The sequence below is a fragment of the Trachurus trachurus genome (assembly GCF_905171665.1).
Source record: "Trachurus trachurus genome assembly, chromosome: 7".
Lineage (NCBI taxonomy): Eukaryota > Metazoa > Chordata > Actinopteri > Carangiformes > Carangidae > Trachurus > Trachurus trachurus.
Genome location: NC_139901.1, coordinates 26,918,270 through 26,939,284, shown reverse-complemented (window position 1 = coordinate 26,939,284; position 21,015 = coordinate 26,918,270). Strand labels below are relative to the sequence as shown.

The 21,015-nt window shown below is 42.1% G+C and overlaps 2 protein-coding genes across 3 annotated transcripts; both read right to left on the bottom strand.

The window, feature by feature from the left end:
• Positions 1 to 243: 243 nt before the first annotated feature.
• LOC310989231 (caspase recruitment domain-containing protein 19-like) lies at positions 244 to 5,503 on the bottom strand. 2 transcript variants are annotated; one of them, XM_083976224.1, is made up of 6 exons: positions 5,429 to 5,503; positions 3,743 to 3,888; positions 3,495 to 3,651; positions 2,713 to 2,781; positions 1,091 to 1,156; positions 244 to 885 (listed from the first exon to the last, which is right to left on the bottom strand). In XM_083976224.1, exons 1-6 carry the CDS (start codon positions 5,433 to 5,435, stop codon positions 770 to 772), a joined length of 561 nt encoding a protein of 186 aa, XP_083832350.1. In that variant the 5' UTR covers positions 5,436 to 5,503; the 3' UTR covers positions 244 to 769. The 2 variants fall into 2 exon arrangements, with proteins under 2 accessions (XP_083832350.1, XP_083832351.1); XM_083976225.1 differs by having other exon boundaries at positions 5,414 to 5,482.
• A 647-nt stretch (positions 5,504 to 6,150) lies between these two features.
• Positions 6,151 to 12,229, bottom strand: susd3 (sushi domain containing 3). The gene is made up of 5 exons (XM_083975024.1): positions 11,668 to 12,229; positions 9,663 to 9,857; positions 8,724 to 8,871; positions 7,926 to 8,090; positions 6,151 to 7,158 (listed from the first exon to the last, which is right to left on the bottom strand). The coding sequence occupies exons 1-5, from the start codon at positions 11,744 to 11,746 to the stop codon at positions 6,822 to 6,824; spliced, it is 924 nt and encodes a 307-aa protein (XP_083831150.1). The 5' UTR covers positions 11,747 to 12,229; the 3' UTR covers positions 6,151 to 6,821.
• Between the last annotated feature and the right edge of the window lie 8,786 nt (positions 12,230 to 21,015).

Sequence of the window (21,015 nt, the reverse complement as noted above, 5' to 3'; positions counted from 1 at the left end):
CCCGGTTTCCCACTCTGCTGCACTTAATGAGGGAGCAGTGCCCTCTAGTGCATTTACGCCTACACTTCAATCACTGGGGTGAACGTTTTATCATCATCTCCATTTCATGTTGACTGCACAAGCCAACATCCAAGCCCAGTCCCTGAACAGTCCCAGTGACAAGCTTGGGAAACTAATCAAGGCACTAGTCATTTTTGTGATACTAGTTAATAAAAGTAAGATGCCACTCCAGGTGATGTCAAAAATGTTTTGTGCTTTATTTGAACAAAAGTTGAAGATTGTTATAGTGCACTTTAGTCAGCAGATTTGAAAAAGTCTCTTTATCACAGTGTTAGAAGGCACTGAAAGTTATAGTATTGTGAGCTGGTGAGACTATCTGCTGTAGTGTTGTATGTGTTTACATACACAGTACTGACAAATTCAAGTTACGCTTTAAAAGCCCCTGCAGTTACTCAGTCATAGTCAGTTAGTGTTATGCTTTGCTTTAGCTAAAAAAGTAACAATAAATATTAGCTCTATACAAACAGTATACATTCCAGAAAGACTCATGCATACAATATAGCTATAGGAGAACATTACTGTACACTTATCTTCATTTTAGGAGATGCCAGCTATGTGTATTAGTGACAGATTGAGTTCAACAAATCAGTTTGTACCTGCTGAAAACTGTATAACTCTGGAAGCATACATGAGTTTGGCACAGCAAAGTGGCAAATGTCATGGCTTGTTCTTCTCTCAGGGCTAGTTCATACCACACAGCACCTTAGCTTCATTTGATCTCCTTTCCAACCTCGGCATAGGTAATGAAAACATCTTTAGCACCTTTACTGAGTCGTGCTGCAGAGCAATGAAGAAACGGACCAGTGCATCTCAGTGTCTCCCCCTCTGTAGACAAAAAGAGAGCCAACAACTGTTTTTAGAAATATCGAGACACTACTGTATAACTACTGTATAATGAGGAAGAGGTTTTACACATGAAACTGACGAGGTAGCGGGGCTTTTAGATGATTTTCTACACTGCTAATTCTTTATATACAAAGACCAGTGACACATAAGTCTGCGCATTTCTTCGTCAGTTTGTATGACTCACCTCCGCAGTAGTAGAGCATTGCAATACCAACTACAAAACTGAAACAGCTCAGGAAGAACAGTGGTCCTGTGGAAGGAAAGAAAAGGAGATAAAGCTCACTCACCAGTGACTATTAGATAAATAGAACTTCTGTATAAACACATAAATATTGGACAAGCAATGAATGTTAAACAGTGAGTTGGTGTCCTCCTTTGAAATAATTTGAACTGAAAAACTAAACAAACGTGATCCGAAATGTACACTAGTGTATGGCAAGAGTCAAGTCCTAAGCTGCTCTATGAAAACACAGCTGCCCGGCTGTTCACAGACTAAATAAACAGTTATTTCTTTGTATGATTGGGAGTCGGTGTCTCACTTCATGGCTGATGACCAATTTCCCTGCTGACATACCTTTGACCCAGTGGATGTGCCCCTGAATGTTCAAAGAAATGCAGGACAGAGGAAGCTGTTTTGGATTGGGGGGGTTAGGGGTTGGGGGGGGGGGGGGGGGGGTTTACACGTGAGCTTAACTGACCCACAAAGCCAGCGCCCTGAATGTAATGGGATGATGAATGGTGGAGCAGAGCACAGCAGTGGGGCCCACATTCTGATTCGAGGGGTTAAAAGGTTCAACAGACATCCACGTATGCTGAAGAACAAAGCTTAGTTGGGCTTAAGGGGCTTATACGTGGATCAGTGAGGGGTACGGAGGCACCGAGACACACACTCATACAAAGTGTAAGCAGACAACTTTAAAAGAAAAGAAAAAAAGGGGTTAGGGTGCCCTGTCCTGACAGTAATACAGTCAATTGAAGTGCAATCAAACATACTGACTAAAGGCTTGTTTTAACCCATTTATATATAAAATCATTATTATTCATAATTTATGTTTCACTGCTATCCACTATTTGTTTCGTGCACAGCTACAAGTTTAAGTATTATTAATTTGCAATATCAATTTTATTTATATGCATATAACAGCTGGCTTGTTGTTAGTTCTGCTGTTTTTACACAGTCCTTTATACAGCATGTTGAGGCACCATTGTTAGATTGATCTTAAAATGATATGTTTGACTTGACTTAACTATATCTGTGCTGTATTCGAAAACAAACATGTAAACACAAAAAAGTTATATAAAATGTAAAAAATTAATAAACATAATAAAAGTAACAGAACATTTTAGGTCACAAAGGGCAATGCCTACATGATAATGAGTTTTCTATCTGTTGGTAATCTGAGGTTAGTCATGTTATAAAGTACTAATGTTGGTAGTTTAATACTGAGAAAGTCAGATTTGACAGATGGCTGCTAACTACTGCATTATGAGCTCTGCTGTCATGGAATTAAAGGGGATGTAAATCAGTAAGATCTCTAAAAAGTCTCTGCTATCGTTTCTTATAATTTTCTTAATATTATTCTAAAATAAAATGGACAACAAATCGTCAGTAGCCTATACTGTTAAATGCACCTGCTATAGTGCAGGCTATAGGCATCCTCCAGGCTGTAATTTGCAAAACCACCAGCATGGATTTTTCTCTTGCACCAAATACCTAGATTTACAATTGAACTGGATAATATAAATGAAAAACAGAGAACATATGTTTTGCTCTACTTTAATCAGCTACAGTTCTACTTGATTTACCTCTGTCATTGAGCACAAATCGCTCTGGGTGGACTACCACCTTTTTTGTCCATTTCGGCTCCGCCATCTCTATAACAGAAAGTGAAAATGATTCATGAGTAAACACCACACTTAAAATAACAGCCTGCAAAGTCATGAATCCACAACGTGAGCTGCAGCCCAGATAGCACGTTGGCTTCTCTGTGTGTCGTAAATAGGATAAACCTGAGGCCAAACAGGGCAGCCACACAGCAGGGGGGCTCCACTATTACTGGACACCTGGGATGTTGCAAGTCTGATTTTATGTCTCACTTAAAACACCCTGGACAACATAACTTGACAGAATAAGTGAGAGGTCCAAGTTTGGATATATAAACTGATACTTTATAGCACAACTTGTGTAAGCAGAGAGAGGCTTTTTTACTTGATAATGCGTGTCTGATTGTGTAATTACAGTTTCAGTTTCTGAAACTTGCAAGGTAACATGGTTGAACAACGGTATATAAATACCACTACACAGGTTAACACACATTAACACCGCTCTGGCTTAATTTACCAGCAGCTACTTTTTGACATTACAGTCAGTGCGCTTTTTTATAAACTCTGCTCTTATTCTTAACACTTAATTTTATCTCCCCCACTTGAAACAACAATGATATTTTTGCATTTACGTCTCAAGAAAACATCCAAATGTGGTTTACAGGGCCACATACTTTGAGTAGAGATCATCCTCACCTGACTGCAGTTAGACTTTGCAATCTTCTGCCACTAAAACGCCTGAGAAGCCTTGCCCAGTGTTTTACCTTTTTGTCTGACTCTGGTTGGCAGGCTGGAGTAGACATCCTCAGCGTGAATGTGAAGTCCTCTGTAGAATTCGTGACACGCCTCCTCCCCCTTTCCGTACAGGTGCTTCAGCAGCTCAGCTAAGCGCACCTTGGTGGGTATGCTCAGGTTCCTGAACTGCAGGGAGACACATGTTGAATCAAACCACTGCTCATACTAATTCAAAATCATTAGATTTTTGCCATTGCTATATATAATGTGTATCAACCTTGTGTGCTTCCTTGTCACTGAGTATCTGGGGGTAGATCCTGTTCAGCTGCAGCACTAGTCTGTCAACCAGGTCAGTGTCCATCCGTGGATCTGAGCACAGGAACTGTGCATCCCTCTGAAGCTGCTCATGGTAACAGTCAATGTCTAGATGAGGATGATGCACATTAAAACATTAAAGAAGAGACAAGGAAGAGATAGTGTGTTAGCTTTATTCCCAAATTTCTTAATTCAAGACCCTGTGGAAGGGAAGAAACAGGTCATGACCCTGCACAATTAGAGCACCTTACAAAGCTGTAATCAGAGGTCTGTAGATTTTATGTCTAGTCTTAAGTAGTTTCTTTGTAAGCTGGCCCTGGCATCAGTCCTGCTCTGAAAATAAGTGACTAAGAGGTTTATTCTCTCATTTAGAAAGGTGGATACGCTCGCTGCAGAGTGGTCCATTTGGACACTTTTTATGTGAATAGCTTAATGCTGATACTAAAACCAGGTCACTGCAATGTAAGAGTATCAAGTCTACTACTAGTTATATATAACAAAGAGAGGCAACAAAAGAAAACCAGAGAGGTCTGCAGTAAATAGTTTGGTGAAACTTGTGTTCTTTGTTAATTGTTTAAGATGCTAATGGTCACTTTTAAAGACTGTATTTTGCACACACAAAAAAGATGCAGCCCTGATTTCATTACAGTGTCTGTTACTGATATCGAATCCCACCTTTCCTTTCAATTTAGCATTGATCTCTGTTATAGTTAATCTCTCAACTATACAGAGAGATATGGAAAACCGGAGAGGCTCATACTGTACCAAATCCCACCTTTCCTATCAATTTACCATTGATCTCTTAACTCATGCATTCAACCTAGACCCTCAACCACTACGGTTACAGATCAGGCTCCCAGAAAACAGCGGATAGAAGTGGGGCACAGCGGTAAACATCCCAGAGTCTTTCAGTGAGTCTGAAGTGAGGATATTCTTTGGCTTTGTTTTTTAACTGCAGTGGCACACACAACATGTATCATAAAGAGCAGAGATTGATCAAAGTGGTTACTGTTAATGGTAACTGTAAAATGACTGTTTGATGGAGTTGCATTTTTTGTGCTTATCTTGTTTATCTGAGAAAACACTACCAACAACAATATGAGAAAGTGTATCCAGCTGCTATTTGATTATAAACATAGGCCTATAAAGTTCCAGCAAAACTAAATAAAACGGATTCATTCAAATGTCAGATTTATGACGATTCTTTGTGAAAATCTCAATCAATTTGAATGAGAGTGACAGACAGGAGCTAAATCATCTAGGAGGCTGTATCTTTAATAAAAGGCTGGAGGGCCCTGAAATAGAAGTAGGCTATTAAAGTATTAAATGACAGAGCATAAACGGAGCTGTCTATCAAACTGCTCCAGGTTTATTATAGGGCTGGATATTTGGACAGGAAACTCAGGCTGCTTCATCCAAATATTTCTTAACATGACATCGAAATTAACTGTATTTCACATCGTCGTGGTTACTTACAACTAGTCTACACTAAACTCTGTTATTTTCATGCAACAAGTGGCGCGCGCTCCCTGCTCTGTGGGCGGTCCGGTGTATCCTGACAGACAGACAGACAGAAGCACGCGCGCAGGGGGTTTTACTGCAGAAGATAACACAACAAGACAAAACATCTTACCCCGAGTTCACAAACCTGTCATACTGACAAACAAACCGACCTGACCCGACTCGACCGGACAGCCTCCCCGTTGGGGGAAAAAAAAAAAAAAAAAAAAAAACTTCCTGTTGTCCGCGGAGTGACGGTCCCTGCTGGCCCCGTTACGTTACATCAGCACGCTCGACCGCTGCGCCGCCCTTCTCCGCCCCGCTGCCACATGACTGACCTCCAGTCGGCCACATGACGATTACCAGTCCGCAGACAGTGACGGTTTACCGAGGTGACAGGCAGATTAGCAGCTACACGAGCAGCAGCTACGGCTAAGCTTCCTGCTGCGCTGAGCGCCGAACCACAGAGAGAGGTGTCATTAACAATTTTATTTCATCCTCTTCTTCCGCTTATAGCAGTGACTGAACTTGATCGATTAAGGCTGACAATAATAACAAGCACATGCTAATAATAATAACAACAACAATCATCTTCATCATCACAATCTTCAAGTCTGTGAAACTTTAGGCTACTGCAGGGATGAAAACCCTTTTTTTGAAAGTATTCTTTCTTCCCATTGATCCCAGCTCACCCTCAGGCTCTCTGCAGGGTTAAGACCAGCTGACCATGAAGGCTGCAGCATGATTCACATCACTGTGATCAATCCATATGATAATCCCACTGATGCCCAATGTGGAAGGGATGATACACTCATTATTATGTTTCTCCAACCATTTATTAACATTTTCCAGTTATCTGTCACCTACTCGTACATCATGACACAGAACAGTAGTACAGCTGCACCGCTGCCTTATCAAGTTGACATGACCGTCTGTAACTGTCCCTCAGAAGGACACGTACACTAATGTCCTCTTTTCCAGTGCAGTACAGTCACTCGTCGTCATTAGAAGTCTTTAATTGATTCACATTCGTTGTTAAAATTGTATTTACAAACATGCCAGTCCAGTTCTTTCCAGTTGCTCCATCTCTTCCTCCTCCTCTTCCTTCAATAGAGTGGGTTTTCCTGCTCTGACATGAGTTACTCAGCAGCCTCTGCAGAGCATGTGTGGTGAACTATGTCCACATAAACACCTTAATCGTTAACCTCAACCTCAATGATTTAATTTCAGCTAAATTAAGGTCAAGGAAATCCCACAACATCCCATCCCAAGACCTCCCCCCAAAAAAGCTGGTGTCCTGAAAGTGCAATGGCTTCCCTTTTCCGACAGAGGGCAGTGTGCCATTACAGTTTGCTAAAGACACACGCTCCTGTCGGATCAGTATGCCTACATCATATACTGTGTAGAACTGCATACATAACAAATTCAACAAGAACAGGAATGTCCAGTGATTAGTTCCCGTAGTCCTCATTGATAAAGTCGACCCTATTGTACATAGTTGGTCATAAAACAAGTTCTTGACAGATGGTGTCCACCTGTCCTCACACTGATATGATTTTTAAGGAAAAATCTTTGGCCGGGTTTATATTCCTCGTGTTGGACTCATCCGTGGTTGTTGGTGGATTTGCTCCTGACAAACTGCCCTGCGGTCTTCCGTACATTGCACCAGGCCCCACAGCTGGCATCTGGGCCACACCTGGGCTCCGAGGCGGATAGGAAGCCCGAGGAAGTCCAGGATACTGAGGTGGACCGGACAGCTGCATGAACTCTGGGTTTTGCGGCAAGAGAGGCTGGTCGTAGTCGCGCCCGGGTAGAGCAGCGAGAGGAGTGGTGGGCCCATACGTGCAGATGGGACCATAGGCGTACTCCTGATGACATCTGTGGAGGAAAACACAGGTGGGTGTTTAAAAAAAATGAGGGGGAGGGTGAGTGCTGCAGAGGCCAAAGGAAAAAAGGTGAAAAAAATGTGTAGAATAGCTCAAGGTGCTCTTCAAGGGAAAATAAGTGACAATAAACTGAGGAAAAAAATGACTGTCTAAGGATGGTGGTGCAGTCAAAAAAGGAGCTTCCCGAGGCACTCGTGGCTTAGCAGAGATTTTTTAATAATAAATAAAAAAGGACCCAACGCGTTTCGACGCTGTCTTCATCAGGGGTGTTAATTTAAATGTTCCTTTAAAGGGACAACGAGGAGTTTTGGAAAAGCGAAGCGTTTTCACACTACATTTATGAGCCTCCGCGCACCGTGAAATTCTTTGACCGGCGCAAGACAGACTCATGTTTTCATTCATCAAGAATTAAAGTCAGAGGTTCGAAGACGATCACATACCGTTGTAGTTCCGACCATAAACGGCGATTCGGCGGCGTTATTCTCATGACTCGCCACGAAAGCGAAAGTAAGGAAACGTTGGTCGACTCGACCAGCATTTCCGCCACCACTAATAATAACAAAATAACGATAGAGACAAAACGATATATTTATCGAAAATGGGCCCATTAACAAGTTTGGGGAGCGTAGATTCATCCACATTAACGTGAGACTTTTTTATAACCAAACAGGAACTCCTCGTTGTTCCTTTAATGTCTATTCTGCAAGGATATTTCCTCCCCCTATTCAGATTTCAAGCTCAAGTCCATCCATGCCTCACCTGCAGGCTCTCCTGTTGTCACACATGGCTGGGTGATGAGTGTCCCACAGAGAGAGCATCTTCTCCTGGGTGTTGTTGTTGTTGTTTCTGCCTTTATGGCTGTAGCGAGACCGGTTGTCCTCCGGGTACTGGGCCTGCTCCTCCCACTGCCACACATCCGAGTCCCTGTTCAAATCAATTCAAACCTCCATGTCAGTTTTTCAGTGTGTAAAACGCCTCACAGGAAACAAACTGCCTGACTTTGAGTCTTTGTTTTGCTCCCTCCTTGTGCTTCTTCAATTGATGGAAAGTAACTAAGTAGCCTACACCTGGCCGTGGCTCAGATGCCTCAGAGTTGTTAGCTCCATCAAGGACGCATTCCTCCCTAAACCTCCCAGATGGAGACATAGCCTGAAGTGAATACGATGAATAGGGGTGTAATTATGCTCCATTAAAAAAAAGAAGCAAAGATTAAAGAACTTTATGCAGCATAACTTTTTTTTTCTCTAGTCCATTATTCATCTCAGAATTATCTTTTGACCTCTGGTTATAAAAGCATTGAACTAAATGACTTGACTTTATCAGGCTTTTAACATAAGCTCCGTCTTGACCTCAGCTGCTACTTGCACAAGATTTCTAATAATAACATAATGTAATGTAAGCTCTGTCAATGGACCTTTACTTTTGTATACTTCAAATAATATTTATATTTTAAATGAAAAAACATTGCTTGTAATATGGTTTCAGGTTCCAGTATTGCAGTACTTTCAAATAAACAATCGAAGCATTTCTTCCACCCCACTCTTCGTTCTCACTCACGTTTCCTCCTTTTTCCTTTTGTCGTCTTTGATGCAGTCGAGCAAACAGCAGGTGAGGAAGGCCACAGACATGAGGAGGATTATGCCTGAGCTTACAATGGATGCCAAAACAGCCACGCGGAAACCATAGTCCTCGTAGGGAGCCATAGCTGGAGAGCGAGAGAGGAAGACTGATTTATTGACTTTAGTTCCATATCATGCACACACAGCTTATTGGACAACACCAGTAATCGTGCTGCAAAATCTATGTATAACAACTCCTTTCCAGACTCAAATACCACCAAAAAAAAATTGTATCACTTTGCTGAGGATTTTAGGAGATAAAATCTGCCACAAGTCTTTCATTATTATGTGACCAGAGGAGACTGGCAGAAATAAAAAGTCATTTTCCAACAAAGTGCACTTTGCCAGCTCGTCACGGAAAAGACAAGAAAAACATAAATTCCATTATTAATTTCTTTCGGGTTCACATCAGACAGCTTTTTCTCTCCCACGATGACTGATTCTGAAATATAATTAAGCTCCTGCTCTCACTTTTTCCACTCTCTTGCCAAAATAATGACTAAAAGAGCACCTGCTTGAAATAATTTCTCTCTACCTGCATTAGCATTAATATTCTCCCTTAATGAGCTTCATCCCCGAGCAACAAATGATTTTCTTTCATACGTGTTCACACATAATGTAGACAGAGCATTCATTACTGTGAGCCAAGCAGACCACTGTCTTAAGATAAGATGAGACAAAATAAGATTTACTTCTGTCACATACACAATTATACGTAGGACAATGTGCCAATAGTGCTGATAATGTTTCACGTATCACATCTCTTCAGAGCAATGACAAGACAGTTCAGGGGAAGTTTTGCAGCAACTGCGGTTCAACATGTAAAAGCATGTGGAACATTCAAGCTTCTCACTTTCTGTTCTTTGCTTCTACTCACGTTTGCAGTAGGTCTCCCCCACCCAGTGGGTGCTGTTGGTTCCCATGACACATGTCACATCTCTCCCTACCAGTTTGTGTCTGGCTGGGCACTGCAGGGAAATGACTGTGCCCACGTTGGTGCCATTGCCCTGGATGATCCTCTGGGTGCCCAGGGCAGGCAGCGGGATGGGTGTGCACTGAGCCTGGGGCTGACCTATACGAGAAAGAGCCGGACGGTGAGCTGAAGATAAATCAGACTGTGTGTAATCAAAACAGAGGCTGTGATTGAATTATGTTGCAAATGTTTGATGTGCAGTAAATCGCCCAAAAGTTCGCCCAAACTTGGCGCACATGCATAATTCATGTTGTCTTCAAAAGAAATTTGTATTCAGGGAGATGATCAGACAACTCGGAATTCAAAAAGTAGCACAACCACAATTCAAGGTGAACAACATGAACAACAAGGAGTGGAGCACACTGCAGATGAGATTGAGAGCGGAATGGGACAGTCATTCCACAGCTATCAGCACTGAACCCCCGTCGGGCTGCACAGTACTGCGTGACAAAAAAACATTGGCCCGCCTCCTCGTAACACTCTGGTGCCGTGCTGCATCGAATTCTTGGAGTATCGAAGCAGGAAAAGAGATAAATCATTAAACAAAAACGCCTGCAAGGCTGGTGGGAAACACACAGGCCATCTGGAGCCACGCTAAACAACCAGTTATCATACAGCACAGCACAGCACAGCGCTCAGCATATTACAGAATGGGCTCAGCAATCTGAGTATCACTTCATCGTGAGACAGGCTGTTGGAATGCAAATAAACACAATGACATCAACTCGGTGATTTCCAACAGAACCGGGAAAGGATGATGTGTGATGGGAACAGGGCCAGGAAAAGTCCAAAGCAGCATGTTTACTGAGGGAAACCTGCTCCTGCATGGTTTTCACTGAAAACAGCGTCACAGAGGGCAGATCATGTAATGTTTTTTTTTTCTGTGACTATTGCATGAAAGAAAATATCCTCCCTCCCAAAGAAAAATGTGTGAGCATTGCATCCATTTCCACAAAAACGATGCAGTGCAAGTGCATCACCACAGGGGGCAACGAACCATGGAAAAAGTTAGAGGCTTCATTGACAGGACAGAAAGAAAGAAAGGGAGAGAGAGAGAGAGAGAGAGAGAGAGAGAGAGAGAGAGAGAGAGAGAGAGAGAGAGAGAGAGAGAGAGAGAGAGAGAGAATTGCACAAGCCTCTGTTAAATTTTGGCCGTGACAGTGGGCCAGACACAACTGGGATAAATACTCCCCTGAAGGCCATTAGCATTAGCTCACCATATCCAAGTTTATGTAACACAAGGGCGCACTTCGTCGCCGATAAGCAGACAGCATCACTTTTACGTAACGGGTGCGTGCGTGTTAATGTGTGTGCGCGCGAGATGTCCAGCTGTGCATCGGTGTGAAGAGCCTCCTCTTTTCATTTCCTCTTTTTTCTTTTCTTTTTTTCCCCTTCAATCAATGATCTGGAGGAAAGGTGCGGGATGCTCAGTGGATCTTCACTCAACTATATTGATCTGACTCATCTCGTGCTGGGCTCTGTATGATGTCACACAATTATTTATTATTTCAATATTTCACCAAAAATGACCCGCATAGAGACATTATACCGTGCATTATTTACCCTAACTATAGTAGTTATGAGGAAACTGCTACCACACAGCAAACACAATGGGTCCCTTGCACGAGAGGAAACGCATGCAGGTCTACCGTTAACGCAACACTTACATTAGATAAATGTTGCAATGATGATTTCAGAGGCCGGTGTTTGAATGAGACATAACTTACAGATGCCTCCTCACAGAAAGAAAAAAAAACACAATTATGTAAATCTCAACAATAGCACAGCCTTTAGAATAGAAGTGGGAGAAGTGCAAAGTGCCAAACAAATCGTCCCACACACACGCAACCTACGCGCTGAACTCACACACACACACACACAATCTGGTTGGGTTGTTTTCATGTCTTACCTGAGTTAGTACCTCGGTCATCGCCAGCATCTCTGTTGTTGAAATCAGTCCTGGATACATCTGCCGTTGCAGCCGACATGGTGGTGACAGACAGTCAGATGCCACCACCACCACCTCCTCCTCCGCCCCCCGGTCGGTCTCTCCACTCTCCGCTGCCCGGGTTGTTCCTGCGCAGCGGTGCTGCTCCGTTACCCGCTACAGAGGTAAACAACAAGCCGGGATCCCGTCGCTCGAGCTTGTCTGTCTGATTTTAGTCTCCTCTCTACCTCCCAAACGCACACAGCCTGTTGTCATCCACTGTCTGAGTCCTCCCACAAATTCCTCCTCACCCGCTACAGTCACTTTACTCTAATGCCTGGGTCGGACGGCGCGCCGTCTGAGCTGCTGTCGCGCAAGAGGATGAGCGCTCGCTCGAGCGGGCGGGTAGAGATGAAGTGATCGGCCGAGCAGAGAGACCTTGTTGTTGATCAAAGAAAAAAAAGAGAAAGGAAAATGACTCTGAGGATTAGAGCAGGTCAGGTCAAGCCGAGTATCCGAGCTGGGGTTTGTTGGAGAGGACAAGTGATGAGTAAGTGGCTACACAGCAGCGTTAGACTGCTGTTTGTGGGCAGGATGTGGCACCTCTGTTCAAGTTGAGCCTATCAGGACGTGGTGCTTCAGACAGAGCTGAAAAAAAAGCTCAACACACATCACAAGTGACGTGAAGCAAGTTCATCTGAATGAAACCTAAGGGCATTGAGAGAATAAGAGTGGTTCTCAGACTGTTTCATAAGAACTCTGAAAGTGTTGCCACCTTGTATTGCGTTTAGTCACAAACTCAGTTTTTGTGTTATTTATGAATGGGATCAGTGAAAATGTATCATTACCCTTTTTGGTGAGGAGCCCCACTTTGGTAACCACTGCAGTAACAGACACATGGCTCATCATGATACCTCTTTGTAGCTTGAAGAAATGTGAATAAGTGTGACTGTTTAGCTGAGTTTGTGCGTCATTCAACGGATTTAAATTTCCCTTGCATGGGACGCACGAGAAAGTACAGAAACTCCTGTTTCTTTGTGATACTACTGCACCCTAGCCTGGTTTGTCTCACTTCTCTTTCTTGCAGCACAGTTAGGTTTGTTGCGTGAAACCGCTGTTATTAATGTGCCCTTTTGCTGACATATGTGACGATGTTCATTTAAAATGAAACAAGAACAAGTTCAAAGTATGCAAATTTTTTAAATAAAAGGCAGCGCGGAAAAAATGCAGCAGTGTCAGGTTAGACATGCACAAACAGGCCAAATCTACGCAGGTTCCTGTTTTAAGGTTGCGTTCAGATCCAGAGGCAAAGCACTTTTCCTCTTGGTTCAAGTGCATGTTGTCAGCCCGTAACGTCATTGTGAATTCTGGGCATGCATGAGACAGTTTCTGCTGTGGGTGATAAGTGTCTCCACAGGCACAGCTCTGTTCACCTGAGCACACCACCTCACACACACCAGGAGCCTCTCTGTTCAGACAGCAGTTTGTCTCATCATTCATGAATATATTAGCATAGCTGATTAAAAAAGACTTGAGAGCTATGTAAATGCTCAAGAGCTACGTTCATTACCGTCTTAATATACATTGTTTATTACTGCACCCTTCAGTTCTTCAGTTCACCTTTATCTAGAGAAAACTTGGGAAGCAGAAGTGTAAGTGTGTGTATGTGTGTGTGTTTGTTGCCTGGCCAATTATTTCCACTTTACTTGTCATCAGTCTGCAGGCATGAAACACGACTCCTGAAATGTATAAATTTAGAAAGAAACTCTTGACATGACTTCAGCTCCCCAAGTTATAATATTTGTTTTTATGAGTAATAGTAGAGTTTTAATATAGTTGAAAGCCTGCAAAATCTCTTATGTGCACATCTCTTAAATATAGTTGTCCGCTGTTCAACTTCTGACACTTTTGATTCAATGAAATTCGGTGTTAAAGAATATTTTTGCTTTCCCTTAACAGGTGGAAGAGGAAGAGGAGGAGGGTGAGGAGTCAGGGGGAGAGACACATCGGATGGGGGACACTTTGAGCAATTAGTCTGCTCAAAATGTTCGAGTTGTCTTCCTATTTGGAGACGGTTGCTACAGCAACAGTTAATGTGTTCTGGCATTGTCTCAGCAGGTACAGTTTGGACTCTCTGTGCCTTCCACTTTATTCTCTACCCAGGCCGGTGTGTTCTGTACTTTGTGCAATCCAATAGACGACCAGGAAGCCTGCTAATGAAGCTTGGGACAGTCGATAATGTCTCTGTATTAAAAAGGGATAAAGCAGATACTGAGTGTTTTGCTTACCAAGTGGCAAAGTTACCAAAATAATACATCAAGTAAACTTCTAGGAAAATAACAAGAAATGAAGAAACTTGAAAAAGAAGAAGTAGGCCTGCTATAGGCCTCATAAGTGCCTGATAACAATTGTTTGAGATGACCATAACTATTTTTGCATAATTGTTCAGATTATTTACATTCATCTGTATGAAAACAGATGGAGGAAACTAACAGAAATGTCATGTTTTCCATCACTATTTCCCTGTCGTTTTCCACCGTTTGAAGTTTGACTGGTGCTCTTTTAATGACATCATCACATTGCATCCCCTTCTTCTTATTTTATGGTTTAATGACACACGAGTGGAGCGCCACAAACTGTTTAACTCCGGTACTTAATTTCTAATATTCGACAATCATGGACATCATGGATTTAGTTGCAAAGCCTAAAGTCAAACAGAAATGCAGTTTTTGCTTATACTGTAATGATCATAAAAAGACAATTAAGTCGTAATTGCAATTATTTGTATGGCAATTGATCGTCAACTAAATCTTTATGATTGTGAAAGCCCTAGAAAAAGGGTAACAAGGCAAAATTGTACAAAGAAAGATTCACTCGGCCAGAAGGAAAATTCTCCCTGTTGCCATTTTATTATTAATCTTATCTTCTGAGACAGAGACAGAAAGGTTAGCTCTGCGTGTCCGCTCTGCCCCTGACACAGTGTGACACAGTGGCTCTGCTGGAGGGGTGGTGGGTGGGTGGGTGGATGGGTGGGGGGCTCCCACTCCATCTCACTGGTAATTAAGTAGAGCAGGAGGGGCATCACCTCTCGCTGCCAACGGCCTCATCAACACTGCTGCTCGAACCAGGCCACATATGGCTGGAGGTCTGGTTGGAGGAGGCTGAAGGTGCCTTCTCCTGAAGTGTCCTTGGTTAGTTCTCTTTATCACTATAGACAAAACAAACATCCACTGCCATGTTGGCGTGAACGGCTCGACCATCGGACACAGGCAATGATCTAATTATAGCTTGATTTCTGACATGCATACAAAGCCGTGCTGTGGATCACTGTTAAGTGTAGGTCGTCACATGAAAACCTGCAAATCAGCTCGACAGAAACTTGCAGTGTTTACGTGCTTAAAGGGGTAGTTCAACATTTTGGTAAAATGGCCCATTGCCATAATCCCTATAGTGAGAGCAGTAGGTTTGTTACCTTTAATTGTCGGTGCAAGCTATTTTTTAGAACGTTTCCCTCATCAAACTCATCAAATACACAATCCAACAACTCCAAAACGCTCTCGTGGACAAGTGACCTGCACATTCACCACGCTATGAGATAATAACAGAATGTTACGAGTTGTTTTTGAGGTAAATTCATGCAAAACCGCTGATGCACGTTCCCATCGGGGACAGTTTTTCAGCAAGCAGTCTCTGAATTTACCTCGAAAACAACTCTCATAGCGTGGTGAATGTGCAGGTCACAACTTGTCCACGAGAGAGTTTTGGAGTTGTTGGATTGTGTATTTGATGGGTTTGATGAGGGAAACCAAGAAATCCCATGAGCCTCCGTAGTGTAGCACTGAGCAGCTTGCGGCTCTGCTCCGCCGTTCTAAAAATAGCTTGCACCGACAAATAACGGTAACAAACCTACTCCTAAGACTATAGGGTTTATGGCAATGGGCCAATTTGCCAAACATGTCGAACTATTCCTTTAAGAATGAAATACTTCCTACTAGAGAGCATGCCATTAAAGACAGATGCTGATAGATGCCCGTGGTTGACATTCATTGTAAAAATAAGCACTGTCCAATCCCTAAAGTGACACCCACATTCTCTCTTTCTTTTTCTCTCTTGTCCGTGACACCATTATCACTCCTCTCTCCCTATTCGGTGTCTGTAATCACTGAGCAAATCACTTTTTCAGGCTGGACTGTGGCCACCAGCGACCCGGCCACTCCATAAATCTAAAACCTCTATATACTTGCTGAGAGAGGGAGTGAAAGAGAGAGGGAGAAATAGAAGGGAGGGGAGATAGGAAATGGGTGGCAGGGAAGAAGAATGAGACTAGAGGAGGAAATTGAGTTGATCAAGCATTTCTTTGCCACAGACGTGCACAGCTTGCAGGGAAAGAGGCTACATACAGTGTTTCTGAGACACCACAAAGGATGAGGGACACTTTTATACTGTGGCAGAGCTGAGAGGAGAAAGTTAGTAAAGCGATTTGTTTTGAAAAGACAGATTGAGCATCTTTTCATTAAAATCCATAAACTCAAGGACAGCATTTTATTTATTTATTTATTTTATCTTCCAATCCAGTCAATTGCTCAGTTTTCCTAAATCCATGGGTAGTAGTTGTTGAAATACTGCAGTATTTTATTTCAGTTTAGTTTAGTTGCCAACCACTAGCGCCGTAACAGATGGAGCTGCCTCCCTCTCTCTGCACTAATACCTGGATGTTGTCGACAAGTGGAGATTGGGACAGATAACATCTGTGCAACCAATGTAATGATGTGGTTGATCTAAAAACTGAAATAAACTTTTGATTGTGCCCGGTATCAGAATAAACGGGTATTAAAGACATGACTGGAGCAACGAACAACTTCAGCAAACACGTAGAAGGTAAGGCTACAGGAGCCCAGTAGCATGCATTATGAAAGGGGAATTATATGTCCATTATGCACGATAACTCTTTTTTTTCCACCGATACCGATAACCGACAACCATCTGCTCATAACCTATAACATTTTTAATAGTTCATACACACCCGAGGTTAAGAAAAGCAAGGCAAGGCAAGGCAATTTATAGCCCATTTTTACAAACAGTTTGTCGCAAAGGGCTTTACATATCATAACAACATCCTCTGCTCTTAGACCCTCACATCAACTGAGGAAAAATTCCATAGAAAACCCTTTTAACAGGGAAAAATTTGGAGAAACCTCAGGGTGAGCAACAGAGGAGTGACACCTTAATAATATAACCGACATCACTAATGTTGTACGGTAATTACATAAAAAACAAGAAAAGGTTTCTTCTAAAATCCCATTTTATGGTTTCAAATCAATTTAGGGGGCAAACATAGGCTACTGCACTTTACTGCAATTATTGTTGTGTGATGTTTTTTATTCCTTTTGTTTTATTCTGTTTTTATCTCTTATCCTGTTGCTATTTGTTGTGCTGCTGCACAAATGTAAATTTCCCCACTGTGGGACAAATAAAGGAATCTTAAACGGACTAAAAATGAGCAAAATGGCGATGGACCAACTGATGTCTCTTAAGGCAAAATGCTGGTGTGGATAAAAATATAGAAATTGTAAGCAATTTACTTGATTGACCACTGAGGGACACTCTTTTTTCTCCATAGTGATGTACGACAGACCAGTCACTTGTTATATCACAATGCTGCAATATTTCTAACTTATGTCATTCCACACGGTCCTGCACTCTCTCCTCTCATCACCTCTGTCGCCAGAGATGAGAAATAAAGAGATGTGAGCAAAGACAGGGAAAGTGAAAAGAAAGATGAAACATAGCAGGGGGATTGCATCAGTTTCATTGAGTCACACAACTACCCTGTAGGTCCCTTAAGTGCTTATACATCCATGTGTGCCAAGCAATGTTAATACAACTGGTGCAACTGGGGATGAGTGATGACTGTAAAAGTGACAGAGAGTTGACAGCCCAACGGCTCTGAAGACAACAAATGAAGGATGAGAGTTTGGGGGGGAACTGTGAGAATCTGTAAGGAGCTGGAGCGTTGTTAAAGCAATAGTGCAGGTTATTTGTCATGGGGTTGTGTGAGGCATACATACGTCAGCGTGTAACCTGCAGTAGATTTAGAGCGGGGCCCTCTCAGTTTGTTAAAGTCGCCAGAATTAACTGAACCAAAACAAGCCTTTAAAATGCCTGGTGATAAAAGCCAATATCAAACAACGACGGTACTGTATATTCAATTGATACTAGCTTTTTTCCTCGTGCCAGTTGGCATATTTTTAAAAAGTGATAGCGGATGGCTCCATCCACAGCAGTGCATTTCTCAGCCTCGGTGGCAGTAATCCCGGCTGCTTTAACAAACTGGGAGGGCGCTGATCTTAATCTACTGCAGATAATACACTGTCTACGTACAACTACCTCACACAACCCCACGTAAAATAACCAGAACTATCCCTTTAATCTCCAGCACACAGAGAAAGCTGCATCACATTTGCAAAGAAGTGACTGCTGAGAAAGAGAACAGATAAGGCTCAAAGCATCAACACAGGCAGCGGAAGCTGTTCAACATAGCAAACTGTATTCGAGCAGAACAAAATGGAACAACACAAATCAAATCACATCTTGGTGTATGATCAATTTATCACATGGCAGAATTAATCTAGTGGATTTTACTTACTGTTCATCTGAATTTACAGTCAGGACCATTATTGAACTTGCATAACAGTGAAGCTGTAGCCTATGGCAAGAAAGCAACACACACACTTTGTTCCATATCCACAATGTGGATAGTGAGTTTTGTTATTGTTAATACCATAAATTAAATGTACTATAATTTTATTTGACTTATTTTGACCATATGCTTTGAGTAAGCAAGAAAATGTTTAGGCCACACAAACACAGTAGGCCTTATTACTTTACCTACCTGTGGCGAAAGTGCGACCAGATTGGTCATAGTCAGGCACATTTCAACTAAATTACCCACTTACCCACTACTGTGAAGTTGTTACACTATCACTTCACAGTAGACTCAGATTCGTCCGTGACAAAAAACAACAACAACACACTCACAAAAAAGCAGACAGGCTACAAAAACAAGGCACCTGTTACAACCATAGGTTACAACCTGCATAGCAAGTAGCCAGCTGGAGGCTAACGGCAACTTACAGCTAAAATACACACACGCGCGCGCGTGCTCTATCACTTAAATCTTGTATAACACACTCAAACAACACGCACACAACACGGGTACAAATTACACTTAGGCCTACCTGCAGCTGAAGTTTTCTCGTTTGAGACTGAAAGTAAATCCCAACATTTCTCCGGCTGATGTTTTACCTGCTGTTACCTGCTGAACTAACTTCAATAGGTCACGTGACTGGTGACCTGACCTCAGGTGAAAGGTCATCATGTGACATCCACCGACTCACCGCAGCTCATTATTCATAGCCACATGTCACCCAAAAGGCCAAAACCTGAATTTCTAAAGGAAACTGAACAGTACATCCAAAGTCTGACTAACAACAAAAAAACTGCTAAAACTTTTAATTTGCTCATTATTTTATATCTTTATTTGAAAACTCCCCCTGGCTCCTGTTTTTATTAACTGTTGCTGTTATCAATAAAGATTGGATAGAGAAAGAGAAAAAATATTCATAGCCACATGCATTTTAACTATGTATTCTACAGATTAGGGTAAATAACAAAGCATAAATGAATAAAATAAACATAAAACCTTTCCTTGACCACCACCATCCTCTGCACGTGCATGCTGAATTAAATAACAGTGACAGAACAGATGTGATTTTCATATCAAGGCTACCACGGTCTGGTGGCTCCACTGTTAAATTAATCCAGGTCTTATCTGTGGTCCTTTTCACTGTAAGTTCATCGTCTTCCATTCATAGGACATAATGTAAGTGTGACATCTTATTATTGAGGACATTTGAAGAGCACGGCCTCAGCAAACCTTTTATACAGTCGCTATAGCTGCACACAATGAGCACATTTCTGAACTGAACATTGAACATTTTCTCAGGCTGCGTAGCATAACAGCTAAAGTGGTGCGTGGATGCACTTATCCAAAATTAAAAGTGCATTTCTAGGTTATGTTTGTGTACATGCACACATCACATGTATATTGGTCTGTTGCCAAATCATTCATTCTAAAATTACTGCTGTTATTTTAACCGACTCTCTCTTTTTGTTTCAGTGAGCTTTAAAACCTGTCACGGTCCTCCATGTCATTTCACAGTGTCCCATATAAGTTGATGAGATGTTGGATGTTCTGTATAATAAGACACTCAGGTCTGGTGTTTCCAACATCATTTGTTCAATGGCCCAGAGTAGACGACGGTGCTCGGTTATGGATGGTGTTTTCTTCATTAGGCTGCAGTACCACTTCATTTAGTGTAAATGTGAGCAAGTTCACACACATTTGCATATTTGTCAGAATGAAACAGGTGTGAAACTGAGGGGAATACATTAATATTATTAGGATTGCTTTGGAAGGAACAGGGAAACACACTATTGTTTCATGATATGGTGCTGTTTTGTCTTGCGGGAGGGTGGAAGAATTTGAGGGAGAGGCAAAGTCATGGGTGTCCGAGCTAATGGCGCCATAACTAATATAGTTCTTCTGAGACCATTCTGGTCATTTATTTAAATAGATCCCAAATCACCATCATCAAATCCAGTTTAATGATTTCCAATTAGCATATAAAGACAGAATGACCAGCCTCTCCACTGACTGTGAATGTGAATGAGATTTTGTCCTTTTTCCACCTCCACTCTGGCTGTGAATGAGACAAAGATGTGAAAGATGTTGTCTCTGGTGATGTATTGTTACTATTCCAGCAATTCATCATCATCATCTATAGTAAATCATCATCATGTACATTCAGACCTTCAGTACGACATTTCCCCGCAGGGCGTCTGATGGATTTTTGTTTCGGTGAGGAGGCCAGGCTGTGTTCAGTTATAAAAATCTTCTTCAACTGTGTCGTAATTTGAACTTCCTGAAAATCTTTTTGGTGAATTGTGAAAGTAATTAGAGCTTGCATCAACAACAAGCTGCACTTTGTATCTATTGTATTGTTGATATAGGAGGGCATGGTTTCCTGTTAGAACGCTGTCTGACATCAAAAACACAAAAGACAAGTAATGAAACTTAGGGGAACCAGCCTTCATCTTCCATGTAGGGCGTATGTGAGCACAAAACACCGCTGTCAGGAAACAGTTGCAGCCACATCCTTTACAGGAATAGAGAACTGTCTGCTAACATCTTCTCAGTACGCAGTGAAGCATAGCATTTGTATGTGGGTGTTTTTGCAGATATGGTTAAGAACGGTGTAATGCAACATA